This window comes from Jatropha curcas, chromosome 8 (genome assembly GCF_041381405.1).
Source record: "Jatropha curcas cultivar XTBG-Jc1 chromosome 8, XTBG_Jcur_1.0, whole genome shotgun sequence".
In the NCBI taxonomy this organism is placed as follows: Eukaryota; Viridiplantae; Streptophyta; class Magnoliopsida; order Malpighiales; family Euphorbiaceae; genus Jatropha; species Jatropha curcas.
Genome location: NC_143158.1, coordinates 5,075,027 through 5,087,157, shown reverse-complemented (window position 1 = coordinate 5,087,157; position 12,131 = coordinate 5,075,027). Strand labels below are relative to the sequence as shown.

The window sequence follows — 12,131 nt, the reverse complement described above, 5'->3', positions numbered from 1 at the left end:
CAAATTGAAACGGAATCTAAACCGTCCAATTAATCTATATTAAGTAACCCGTATGGCCATATATAAATGCTTTCTTTTTAGTCGGTCTCTCTTCCACACTTCTTGAGTTCTCTTTCGTTCTTATCCTTCTTTCTTCTTTCCTTACACAAAACTTTCTCTGTTATGGAAGTTTTATCAGTTCTTTTGATTCTCATTAATCACCTACATCTTTTTTCTCTCTATAAAAGCCTTCTCTATCCCTCAGCACGACCCCATTAACCCTAATAGCCTCTTTTCTCGAAAACATATTCTTTTCTTGATTTTCTCGTTTCTTGTTCAATATAGTGTCAAAATCTTGCATGGAATGTTTCAATTTGATCTCCGTTGATGATTTCAGTGTTTGCAATCGTATCCCTCGTGTCATGAAGGTGCCTGGAATAATCTCAGATATAGAAGAAAGCAGCGACGGCGAAACGATGTCATCTCTCCCTAATGAACGTCGTATCATCGTTGCAAACCAGCTTCCAATACGATCATATAAAGATGAAGAAACGAATAAGTGGTGTTTTGAGCTGGATAAGGACAGTCTTTACTTGCAGTTAAAAGATGGGTTCCCTTCTGATACAGGAGTTATCTATATAGGGACATTAAAGGCTGAAATTGAAAATAAAGATCAAGAATCGGTTTCTCAATTTTTATTTGAGAAATTTGGTTGTCTGCCTGTTTTCTTGAATCCTGATTTGCAATATAAGTTCTACCATGGGTTTTGCAAGCACTATTTATGGCCTCTGTTTCATTACATGTTGCCTATATCATCTAGTGATGGTGCTCGGTATGATAGATCACAATGGCTAGCTTATGTGTCTGCAAATAAGTTATTTGCAGACGCAATTATGCAAGTTTTAAACCCAGATGAGGATTCAGTATGGGTGCATGACTATCATCTTATGGTGTTGCCTACTTTGTTGAGAAGGAGGTTTCATAGAGTAAAATTGGGGTTTTTCTTACATAGTACTTTTCCATCTTCAGAAATTTTTAGGACCATACCAGTGAGGGAAGAAATTCTAAAAGGGTTCCTAAATTGTGATCTTGTTGGATTTCATACTTTTGATTATGCACGACATTTCTTGTCTTGTTGTAGTAGATTGTTGGGCCTTAATTATGAGTCTAAAAGAGGGTATCTTGGGTTGGACTATTTTGGCAGAACTGTTAGTATTAAGATTTTGCCTGCTGGGATTCATATGGGGCAACTTGAATCTATTTTGAATATGGAGGAAACAGCTAAATTGGCTAAAGAATTGAAGGAGAAATTTAAAGGGAGGATTGTGATGGTAAGTGCTGATGATTTAGATATATTTAAAGGTATTAGTTTAAAGTTTTTAGCAATTTGGAGGTTATTAGAAGAACACAAGTACTTAAGAGGGAAACTAGTACTTGTCCAAATTGCTAATCCTGCAAGGAGTCAAGGGAAAGATATTCAAGAAGTACAAAATGAGGTGAATTTTCTTGTTAAACATATAAATTTGATGTATGGCGAGGTAGATTATGAGCCCATTGTGTTTATTAATCGCCCGGTTAGTACTCAAGAGAAGGCAGCTTATTATGCAATATCAGATTGTTGTGTGGTTAATGCAGTTAGAGATGGGATGAATTTGGTTTCTTATAAGTATACTGTTTGTAGACAGGGGAGCTCTGTTTTAGACAGGGCATTAGGGATTGATGAGAAGTCTAATCCAAGAAAGAGTGTTTTAATAGTCTCTGAATTCATTGGTTGTTCACCTTCTCTTAGCGGAGCGATTCGTGTAAATCCTTGGAATATTGATGATGTTGCTCAATCAATACTTGGGGCTATCAAAATGAGTGAGGAGGAGAAGCATTTGAGACATGAAAAACATTACAAGTATATTAGCTCTCATGATGTTGCTTATTGGGCAAAAAGTTTCGATCAAGATCTTGAAAGAGCTTGTAGAGAACATTATTCGAAGAGGTATTGGGGTGTTGGGTTAGGTTTAGGATTTAGAATTGTTGCTTTGGGACCAAACTTTAGGAAGCTTGCTGTGGAACCAATTGTCAATGCTTATAATAAAACAACTAGTCGTTTGATCCTTTTAGACTATGATGGTACTATGATGGCACAGAGTTCTATGGACAAAACTCCTAGTGGTGAAGTTATTTCAGTCTTGAATTTGTTGTGCAGAGATCCCAAGAACGTTGTTTTTCTTGTAAGTGGAAGAGGAAAGGATCCTTTAAGCAAATGGTTCTCTCCATGTGAGAAATTGGGTATTTCTGCTGAGCATGGTTTTTTTACTAGGTAATTATTTTTTTGCTTTATTCATTTTCTAATTATGTAATTTTACTTTTTTTAATGGGTTTGGTTAATAGTATAATGTTCTTTATTTTATTGTTTTTCAGGTGGTCAAAGGATTCTCCATGGGAGACTTGCTCGGTGGCTATAGATAATGAGTGGAAAAAGATTGTTGAACCAGTAATGCAGCTTTATACTGAGTCCACTGATGGTTCTTTTATAGAGCAGAAAGAAAGTGCATTGGTGTGGCACCATGGTGAAGCTGATTCTCATTTTGGCTCAAGCCAAGCTAAAGAGCTTCTTGATCATTTAGAGTCTGTTCTTGCTAACGAGCCTGTTGTTGTTAAAAGAGGGCAACACATTGTTGAAGTGAAACCACAGGTATTGATTCACTTGCAGCTGCGGTTGTCCCAGTTCTTTTTTAGTCTGTCGTGCATTAACCTTGGACACTGCTTCTTGAAAAAATTTTTACATTTTAGATCATTTTTTATGCTAGTGCCAAAAAAAGTTTTATCTATTATGGAGTTCTTATATGGCTAAAATGTGTGAAATTTGCCTTCAAAAACACTTCTTCTGATGTTATTGCAAAGAACAGTTTGAAGCAACATTTTATCTAATTAGCATTTACGAATATCCAAAAACAACCTTTTAAGATGTTACTGCAAGTTTATCTATTTTAGAGTTCTATGACAAAAATATGTGAATTTTAGCTTTTCAATGTTATTGCGAAAATGAAGCAAAGGAAAACAGTTTGAAATTACTGTTTAGCTAATCTGCATAGATGATCTGTCAGACTCAGCCTGCAGTAAGGCGAGCAAAAAAGAAAAAGAAAAAGAATAGTTAGTTATGATCCTTGAATTGTATATGAAATAAAAATTTTGTTCCTTTTGGGTTTAAATTTCAGGGTGTAAGTAAAGGTACAGTTGTGGAAAAGTTGATCTCAAGCATGAGAAGTAGGGGCAAGTCGCCGGAGTTTCTGTTGTGTATTGGAGATGATCGATCCGATGAAGATATGTTTGAAAGCATTGCAAGTCATGTAGAGAATCCATCTTTGCCAGCTATAGCAGAAGTGTTTGCTTGCACAGTTGGTCAAAAACCAAGTATGGCAAAATACTATCTTGATGATACCTCAGATGTTATTAAACTGCTTCAAGGCCTTGCTGCTGCTGCCTCAGGACCTAAAAATAATACTGAGGATGTTTAATAATATTGGTTTATAGTTTTTTGTTTCTCTTTTTTAATAGTGATGTGGATAGACATGTACAGAGCAATAGATAGTTTTTGTTTAATTTCACAATTACAGTTCTAAATGGAACTCTAATACCAAATTATCAACAGATCCATATTTTTCCCAAATTTTGGGATGAAATTTCTTATGTCAGTACAGATTTTATATTTTTTCTGCTTGAATCAAATAAACCAGTTATAGATTTCAATTGTAATTGTCAATGCTGGATGTACACTGATAACATTCTTTTGAGCCTTTTTTTTATAATAAAAGAATTTGAATTTTTGAACTTTTATTAGTATATTATTCGTTCGAATTTTGAATTCCGTTTGATGGGTCATAATGGGATAACATAGCGTTATTAGATGTATATTTAATACAAACATTACACCACAATGTATATTTAATACAAACATTACACCACAAACCTAATTCCATGAGTTGTTTAAGCAACAAAGACCTTTTAGTTTCTTACATTAAGATTAAAATTTTAAAGGCAAATATTTCAAACGTAAAATTCAAGGAATAGGTAATGTGTATTACTTGGTTATAACTCGACAAAATCAAATGTTACAAACTATTCGAATTCAAAATCTCTGATTAAGAAAGAAGAGATTTCTGTCGTCCAATCTCACTGGTCACGAAAGCGAAGATAAGATTCAGCTTTGACGACATCCGCACATATTTATGCTGTGGGACAAATCCTAAGCGGACGTGATTGTTAGAAAACAAAACCTGAAGACAATAATAGTCCAACTGGACTGAGGCCAGTGTTGTGAATTGAGGTGGTCAAGCAACACCAGCTCTTCATAATGGGCCTGGATCAAAGTAAAGTCCAATTTACCAACTTGGGTTTCTCTTTTTCTCTCTTGGGATTTGGGGCTTGAGTTTCTCCATATTATCATTATTTAGTTTATCTATCAATAAAAATTGATTATTTGAGTTGTAAATTCTAATTTCGATAAATAAAAAAATAGAAAACTTGCAGTAGACCATTTTTTTACCAGACCAAATTGGAAAATGAAAAAAAAAAACTTATAGAAACAATTAGATTTCACCAACTTCCAGTCAAAAAAAAAAAAAAAAAAATCACCAACTTAATTTGAATTTTAAGTTACAAGTGAAATATTTATGGTTCTCCTCCATTGAAGAAAAATAAAAAGCCAATAATGTGTAGGCATTATTATATGTATCTATTTGTATTTTTCCAAATGTGAACACGTCTTTTCTCATTTCTCAACCAATAAATCTTTTGCATAAAAAAAAAATATATTAAACAGAAAGCAAAGTGACAATGTTCCTTTTATTATTACTTAATTAATCCCACTACAGTGACAACTTCCACCAACAAATGTTTTAAGCTTTTTTATTTTGATTTGTGTATTTGATTAATAAATAAATAAAATAAAATAAATCTGTCCTCTTTTGAAGTCAAAAACTATGTTGACCAATACAGATTTGTTGGGTTTCATCTTCAGCACATACTCCTCTCTCATACAAAAATCTCAATCTTCATTCCCAATTGACAAAAATCTCGAAGTCCATCTCTCAGTTTTCGCTGTAACCGAACTCAGATTGTTTAGAAGTTTTTCTGGTGCATTATGGTCTCAAAAAGATCTGATCTTTAGCTTTTAAACCTTCTTCTGGGTAATGGAGTTGAAGAAGGAAAAGCTTGTAAAGTAAGTCTTTTTCATTTTACTTTTTACTTTCTTGCTACTTCTTGATTGTATCTGTTCTTGGTTTAGCATCTCTGTTAATTTATATGCTTGCTCGTAGACTAAATTTCTGCTTTATTGGAGGCTAGTGCATGTAGGTTTTGCTCTCTTAGTTGTTTGGGGAAAGAATTGGCATCAATTAGACGTTTCTTACAAAGAGACTAAGGCTCAATTATCTGTTTTTTTTATTGGTTAATTTTTGGAAAATTGAGGGATAAGTTTTGGATTTTCTGCATGAGATATTATCTGGTGGGCTTCTTTTATTTTAAATTACTGTTTATTGTTATTGGTTACTTTTAGAATTTAATGTTTGTTTCCTGAGAAATGTTGTTGAACTTACTTTCAATCAAATAGAAGGCTAAGCTTTCACATGTTAAATGGTTAATTAATTATTAAAAGTTTAACTATTTATGACCTTTCACTTAGGTTTGTGAAAGAATATCCCTTATGAAGTTTATTTTTGACAAAAAAAAAACAAAAACAAAAAAAAGCAAAAATTATGGGTGTCTAGAACTTTGGAATTCTGTGCTAAATCAGTTGGCTTGATAATCTGTAGGTTTTACCCTGATGGAAAACAATATAGAGAAACATCACGGGGAAAAACTGAACAAGTATATCCAGAGATGTCGTCTTCCATGGATAAGGTTTCAACTTCATTGCTAAAAGCAGACAATGGGATGATGGGTGGTAGAAATAGACTGACAGATACTAGCAAAGGTGGGAGGTCCAAGGTTTTCCCAGCGGACCGCCAACCATGGCATCATAGGATACTCGACCCAGGAAGTGATATTGTGCTGCTATGGAACAGGATTTTCCTTGTCTCATGCTTGCTGGCACTTTTTGTTGATCCATTGTATTTTTACTTACCTACTGTTGGAAGGGATGAAAATTCTTCATGTGTGAATAGTGACTTAAAGTTGAGGATAGTTGTTACAATCTTTCGGACATTTGCAGATCTTTTTTATTTGTTGCACATGGTTATAAAGTTTAGGACTGCTTATGTTGCTCCAGACACTCGTGTGTTTGGGAGGGGAGAACTTGTCATGGATCCAAAGAAGATTGCATGGAGATATATTAGATCTGATTTCTTCATTGATCTCATTGCCACTTTGCCACTGCCTCAGGTAATTTGTTTATCACCATCATTTTTGAAATTAGTTTGTGCCTGCTTCTTATAGTAGTATTTTGTTAATTCAATTTGTTTGATGGACAAAGTAGAATATATAATGAACTTGGAGTTGTAGGCTATCTCTAACAACGATAGCTTCCATTGATTTCTCTATGTAGCTTCCATTTATGTTAACTTCAATTGATTTCATAGAGTTTGGTCTTTAGGTAGCTACTTAAGATAGATGGAATAGATATTATGAGGGAAAAAGGTAAAAAATAAAAAAGTAACATTCTCCTGAATCATTTACCATCTACGAGTCCTATATATTGCTGGGTTTGATAATTGAGGAATAATTTTACTTTGGTTTGTCGATCTATTATTTTTCTGTGGAATATTGATACTTCTTCTGGAGTCAATTATGGTTTTTCCAAGCAAAAACTGAAATTTCAATTAATTGATTTTTTGTGCAGATGGTTGTATGGTTTGTCATACCAGCAACAAGAGGTCGTCAAACTGATCATAAGAACAATGCTCTTGCATTAATTGTTCTACTACAATATATTCCCAGATTATATCTGATTTTTCCTTTGAGTTCTGAAATCATTAAAGCAACTGGAGTAGTCACGAGGACAGCTTGGGCTGGAGCTGTATATAATTTGATGCTATACATGTTGGCAAGCCATGTAAGTTTGCATTTTTTTTTCTCTTAGTTGAATTCCCATTGCTTAGCCACTTGGTCTTTCCATCGTCATGAATTCCATTTTTTCCTCTTAATTATAGGTTTTAGGAGCTGCATGGTATTTAATATCAGTTGACAGGTATAAATCATGCTGGAAATCAAATTGTAGAAATGAAACTGGCCCTATTGGATGTGTCCTCAGTTATCTGGACTGTGATACCTTAAACCATAGCGATCGCAAGGCATGGGCAAATAGTACAAGTGTTTTCAAGAACTGTGATCCAAACAATAGTATCACTTTCCAATTTGGTATATTTGAAAATGCAGTGACGAAAAATGTTGTCTCCTCTAATTTTGTTGAGAAGTACCTCTACTGCTTGTGGTGGGGCTTACAGCAACTAAGGTATCTTCATTGTTTCCATGCATCAGAATTCAGAATAAGCTTTGCAGTTCAATTTCCATACTTTCATTTTCATGATGATTGGTTTCTCTATGTTTTAAACTATGCAAAAAACTCGAAAAGCTTTTGAATTCTGTATTTTTCGTGTCACTGAGCCCTAAAATTTTTCCATTTGTTCCTTTGAGTATCATCTTGCTGGGGATAAAATATGTTCTCTAAACAAGCCATTAAATGTGAGTGGTTATTTACTAACTGTGCTGGTTCAAATAAAAAACTATATAGATAATATATTAATTTAATTTTTTCCCCTATTCGTTTGTTCTCTTGTTTGATGAATGTCTATTATGCTGGTTTTTCAATACTAAAATCCCTTCTTGGTTGTGTTGCTTGTATTGCGTTGATAATATTTCAATTGTTCTATTTTAGTTTAGGTTCCATGCATATAACCTCTTACTGTAAGTCATTATGGTCTCAGTGCTTGGAAAATATTTTTGTTGACAATCTGGATTCACCTGAGTTTTTTAATCTAGTTTCCACCTGAATTCTTTACTTTTTCATCAGAGTTAACATCAACTGGGGTATGTAAAAGGTGAGACTCCTACTGAGGTCCTAGTGAAATATAAAGTATATGCCAACTTTGACATTATTTTTGATGGAAAATTAAGGAATTTCATTGGAAGTATGTGAAGAAAATATAATTCGGATTTTGAAAAAGAAAAAATAGCTGAGGTATACAAATCCAAATGGTCAATAGTTAAAGGGTGTCCAGTGTCCACATGCATTTACCTATTTTTATTGTCGGGCAACTGAGAAAGAATCACATTCATCTTATTCTCAATAATGTGTCAGAATGCTTTTTTTAGATGCATAAAACATGGTATTCTAAATAATCGATGTTATAGTTGCTATCTGTTTTTCTTCCCTAAACTCTTGCAAAGAAAGTTGTTTTTATAGCACTTTGAGTGGTTTTGAAGTTCATATCTATCATGTTCTTATTTTCAGTTCATACGGGCAGAATTTGGAAACTAGCACATTTATTGGGGAAACAACATTTGCCATACTCATTTCCATCTTGGGTCTTGTTCTATTCGCACACTTGATTGGCAATATGCAGGTATTACAAAATTCTTTGTTCTCGGGTTTCATCATTCTATAGTTTATTATTCTTGCTCTCTCTCTCTCTCTCTCTCTCTCTCTCTCTCTCTCTCTCTTAAAAAAAGACATTTTCAGTGTTTGCCTTGTAGGTCTTTACTGCAGACTAATGATTGTTTCCTTCTTCTTCTTCCCAAATTTGTGCCTTGATGGTTTTCAAGGTCACTGAGCTTAATTCCTATTTAAGAACCTTTGATACTATCTCGTCATGATAGCAGTTGACACTTGATAAAAAACTGTGCTGCCTACTTTGGCAGTTAATACTTGACTGTTGACCCTATAATATCTGTTTCTTTTGCCTTTTTTCTCATCTTTCCAATTTTTTTTCTTCATTTGGAACATAAGAAGCTTAGCAAGTACAAATAATTTCTTGAGGTTGTATGTGGCTGATAACTTTTGTGGATAATTTCATACTGCTAGTAAAAGTTTGAATGTTCTGCTACCAATTTCTTCACTAATATTTGAGAAAAAGAGACTTGGTAATATCAGTTAAGCCATGCAGTTTTATGATGCTATGCTTGTTATTTTAAATTGCCTTTGTCTGGTGCTCAAGGGTGAGATTGCCTTTCAGAAATCATGAGCTTTCAATCAAGCTATTAAAGATTTTAGGAATGAGATACAATGCTTGTTATAAAAATGCTGAAGGATAAGCATGCCCCTTAATCTAGATTTGATATGACAATATCTGGGTGATGTTCTTTGTGCTTGTTATCTTATACACTTTTCCCTAATTGTTTAACATTTGTTGCATGAGGTAGACATACCTTCAGTCTCTCACCATAAGACTGGAGGAGTGGAGGCTTAAGCGAAGAGATACTGAAGAATGGATGAGGCATCGCCAACTCCCTGAAGATTTGAAACAACGGGTTCGGCGCTTTGATCAATATAAGTGGCTTGCAACTCGAGGAGTAAATGAAGAATCTATCCTGCTTGGTTTGCCTGCTGATCTCCGGCGAGATATCCAGCGCCACTTATGCTTGGACCTTGTTCTACGCGTATGTTTAACCATGTATTTGATGTTTTTAGAATTGAAAGAACTACATCTGTTTATTTTCTGGTCATATTTTGTTGAATATATGACATCTGGCAACAAGGATGTTCTGACATCACATTTCTGGACTACTTCCAAGCTCTAGTATGGCTATGCAAATAAGCTTATCCTCTGATTTGATTTTGTTGTGTCAGTTCAATTTGAGCCTGGTGTATATGATAAAGGATCAACGTTTTCCTGCTTGGAGTCCTAGAAGTGCTAGTATAATTTTCAGGAATTGCATATTCCATTGTCTTGATGGGTTTATCATGTAGGTAATTTCATTGCCCTCATCAAGTGTAGGGTCTCCAGCCTCATTGAGTCAGTGGATTGAAGCTGATCATGTTTTTTATCATTTATTTTGTCAATGACAACCGTTTATGAACTGAAGGGGGAAAAGTGCCATCTTCATTGAGATTATATATAGAATATGATCCATAAGGATGATTTAAAATGTTCCATGTTGATATGTCTTACTGAGATATGGCAGATGATTTTTTTGTCAATCTTACTTCTCCAATACTAACCTACTTCCTTTTCTCATTTGCAGGTCCCATTCTTCTCACAGATGGATGATCAATTGCTTGATGCAATATGTGAACGGCTAGTTTCTTGTCTGAGCACAGCTGGCACCTATATTGTCCGTGAGGGTGATCCCGTGACAGAAATGCTATTTATTATCAGAGGCAGATTGGAGAGTTCTACTACTAACGGAGGTCGTACTGGTTTCTTTAACTCAATTACTTTGAAACCTGGAGATTTTTGTGGAGAGGAGCTATTAGCATGGGCTCTGCATCCAAAATCCTCTCTCAACTTACCTTCCTCAACTAGGACGGTTAGAACTTTAAATGAAGTCGAAGCTTTTGCATTGAGAGCCGAAGATTTGAAATTTGTTGCAAACCAATTCAGACGTCTCCATAGCAAAAAACTTCAGCATACATTCAGGTATCACTCCCATCATTGGAGAACATGGGCAGCCTGTTTCATACAAGCTGCTTGGCGTCGACACAAAAAAAGGATGATAGAGAATAATCTCACTGCTTCAGAATCCTTTTCTTTGGATGCACAAGATACTAATGGAAAAAGGCAAGACAAGGGGGACCATTTTTCGGAAGGTTTAACTTCTCAACTGAAAGTCACGATACTCGCTTCTAGATTTGCTGCAAACACAAGGAGAGGAGCTCAAAAGATTAAGGATGCTGAGATGCCAAAACTACAGAAACCTGAGGAGCCCGATTTTTCTGCTGCTGATGACTAGTGGTTGAAGTAAGCATTTTCAGCTTTTATATGCCAAAGGCCTAGCCCTTTTCAGATTCTTGTGGAAAGAACTTCCAGATAGCAATGGCATCCGGTATCTCACAGAAATAGCTTCAGATGTGTGTGGAGTAGAAAAGGGGTATTTTTTCCTGTATTCTTCAATACCTGTGTACTTATTATTTTTGGGTAATGCTGTAGTCATTCCAGCTACATCATTCATCAAGGGTTAGAGTGATATATATATACTTATTTTACCTTCTATCTTACTCACTTGAAATTTTAGATGTGCTAAATTAAAAATTTAAACTGATAACCTTATGTTGATTATGATTAATTATCATAATACAAGTGTTTATTCTTAATGATACAACACAGCATTTAACTTGTTTAATCCTTCAAATATTTTTAAATTTATAGGGAAAAAAAAAAAGTATAACTTGGACTCTTCACCAGTCTACCTCTGAACCCGCAATCTAAAAAGAATTATATATGCTTTTTAAGAAATGTGAGTTATTTTTGGAGATAACCCACTTTCTCTTTAATTTTTGATTTGAGATTTCACTTGCATTTATTTAATGTATCATTAGACAATAATTTGTTATTACATGATTTTTACATGTAAAAATTTGAGGAAAAATAATTGTGAATGTGAAAAATCACCAACTTTGTATTTTAATTAATTCATCATGTTTTCAAGAAGAACTCTGTATTTAACTAATTCATTTGATATATTGAAATTACCTATAAAATATTAAATTATGAGTGTATGGAACGTGCATTGTTAACTAGTAATTTAGTTTAGTTATTGTGCATTGTGTATAAACCAGTCGGAATATCTAAAAAAAACAAGTAATTGTGCTGATTATTGCTAACCGGTGTAGAATCAAACATGAAAAAACTTTGATGAAACGTGTTATGCAGGCATGAGTACGAGCTTCGAAGGACATAGGAAGATTAGAAAAACAAGTTTGACCTTTTTTCACTGTGCAAAATCTACAGGGGAATATATAAATTCACTAATAACTTTGTTACTTAAACTTTGCGGTGCTCTTAATTTTTATTTTGACTAATCAAACGTTTCAATTTATAAAGCTATACTTATTAAATACTTTAATTTTTAAATTTATTTTATTGGATACTTCAATTTACAAAATTAAATAAAGTGAACACTTATTAAAAAGTTTAAACTCGTGAAAATTATTATGTCAAAAATCATGTTAACTATATATCAAGTCAATATTTTATAGATAGACGCCAAAAACCCTAAAAAATTAT

The 12,131-nt window shown here is 34.0% G+C and overlaps 2 protein-coding genes across 2 annotated transcripts; both read left to right on the top strand.

Moving 5' to 3' along the window:
• Positions 1-83: 83 nt before the first annotated feature.
• Positions 84-3,653, top strand: TPS11 (trehalose phosphatase/synthase 11). Its single transcript, XM_012222096.3, has 3 exons — positions 84-2,290; positions 2,392-2,665; positions 3,189-3,653. Exons 1-3 carry the CDS (start codon positions 339-341, stop codon positions 3,486-3,488), a joined length of 2,526 nt encoding a protein of 841 aa, XP_012077486.1. The 5' UTR covers positions 84-338; the 3' UTR covers positions 3,489-3,653.
• A 1,244-nt stretch (positions 3,654-4,897) lies between these two features.
• Positions 4,898-11,117, top strand: LOC105638300 (cyclic nucleotide-gated ion channel 17). Its single transcript, XM_012222095.4, has 7 exons — positions 4,898-5,191; positions 5,784-6,351; positions 6,809-7,021; positions 7,119-7,420; positions 8,420-8,531; positions 9,328-9,564; positions 10,150-11,117. The coding sequence occupies exons 1-7, from the start codon at positions 5,163-5,165 to the stop codon at positions 10,855-10,857; spliced, it is 2,169 nt and encodes a 722-aa protein (XP_012077485.1). The 5' UTR covers positions 4,898-5,162; the 3' UTR covers positions 10,858-11,117.
• Positions 11,118-12,131: the final 1,014 nt, after the last annotated feature.

What these genes read in the sequence shown, in the direction of transcription:
- TPS11 (XM_012222096.3), top strand. Translation starts at nt 339, where the DNA reads ATGGAATGTTTCAATTTGATCTCCGTTGATGATTTCAGTGTTTGCAAT. An exon ending in GAGCATGGTTTTTTTACTAG is followed by an intron (nt 2,291 to 2,391) that starts GTAATTATTTTT and finishes ATTGTTTTTCAG; the next exon opens with GTGGTCAAAGGATTCTCCAT. An exon ending in TTGTTGAAGTGAAACCACAG is followed by an intron (nt 2,666 to 3,188) that starts GTATTGATTCAC and finishes TTTAAATTTCAG; the next exon opens with GGTGTAAGTAAAGGTACAGT.
- LOC105638300 (XM_012222095.4), top strand. Translation starts at nt 5,163, where the DNA reads ATGGAGTTGAAGAAGGAAAAGCTTGTAAA. An exon ending in CCACTTTGCCACTGCCTCAG is followed by an intron (nt 6,352 to 6,808) that starts GTAATTTGTTTA and finishes TTTTTTGTGCAG; the next exon opens with ATGGTTGTATGGTTTGTCAT. An exon ending in TGGGGCTTACAGCAACTAAG is followed by an intron (nt 7,421 to 8,419) that starts GTATCTTCATTG and finishes TCTTATTTTCAG; the next exon opens with TTCATACGGGCAGAATTTGG.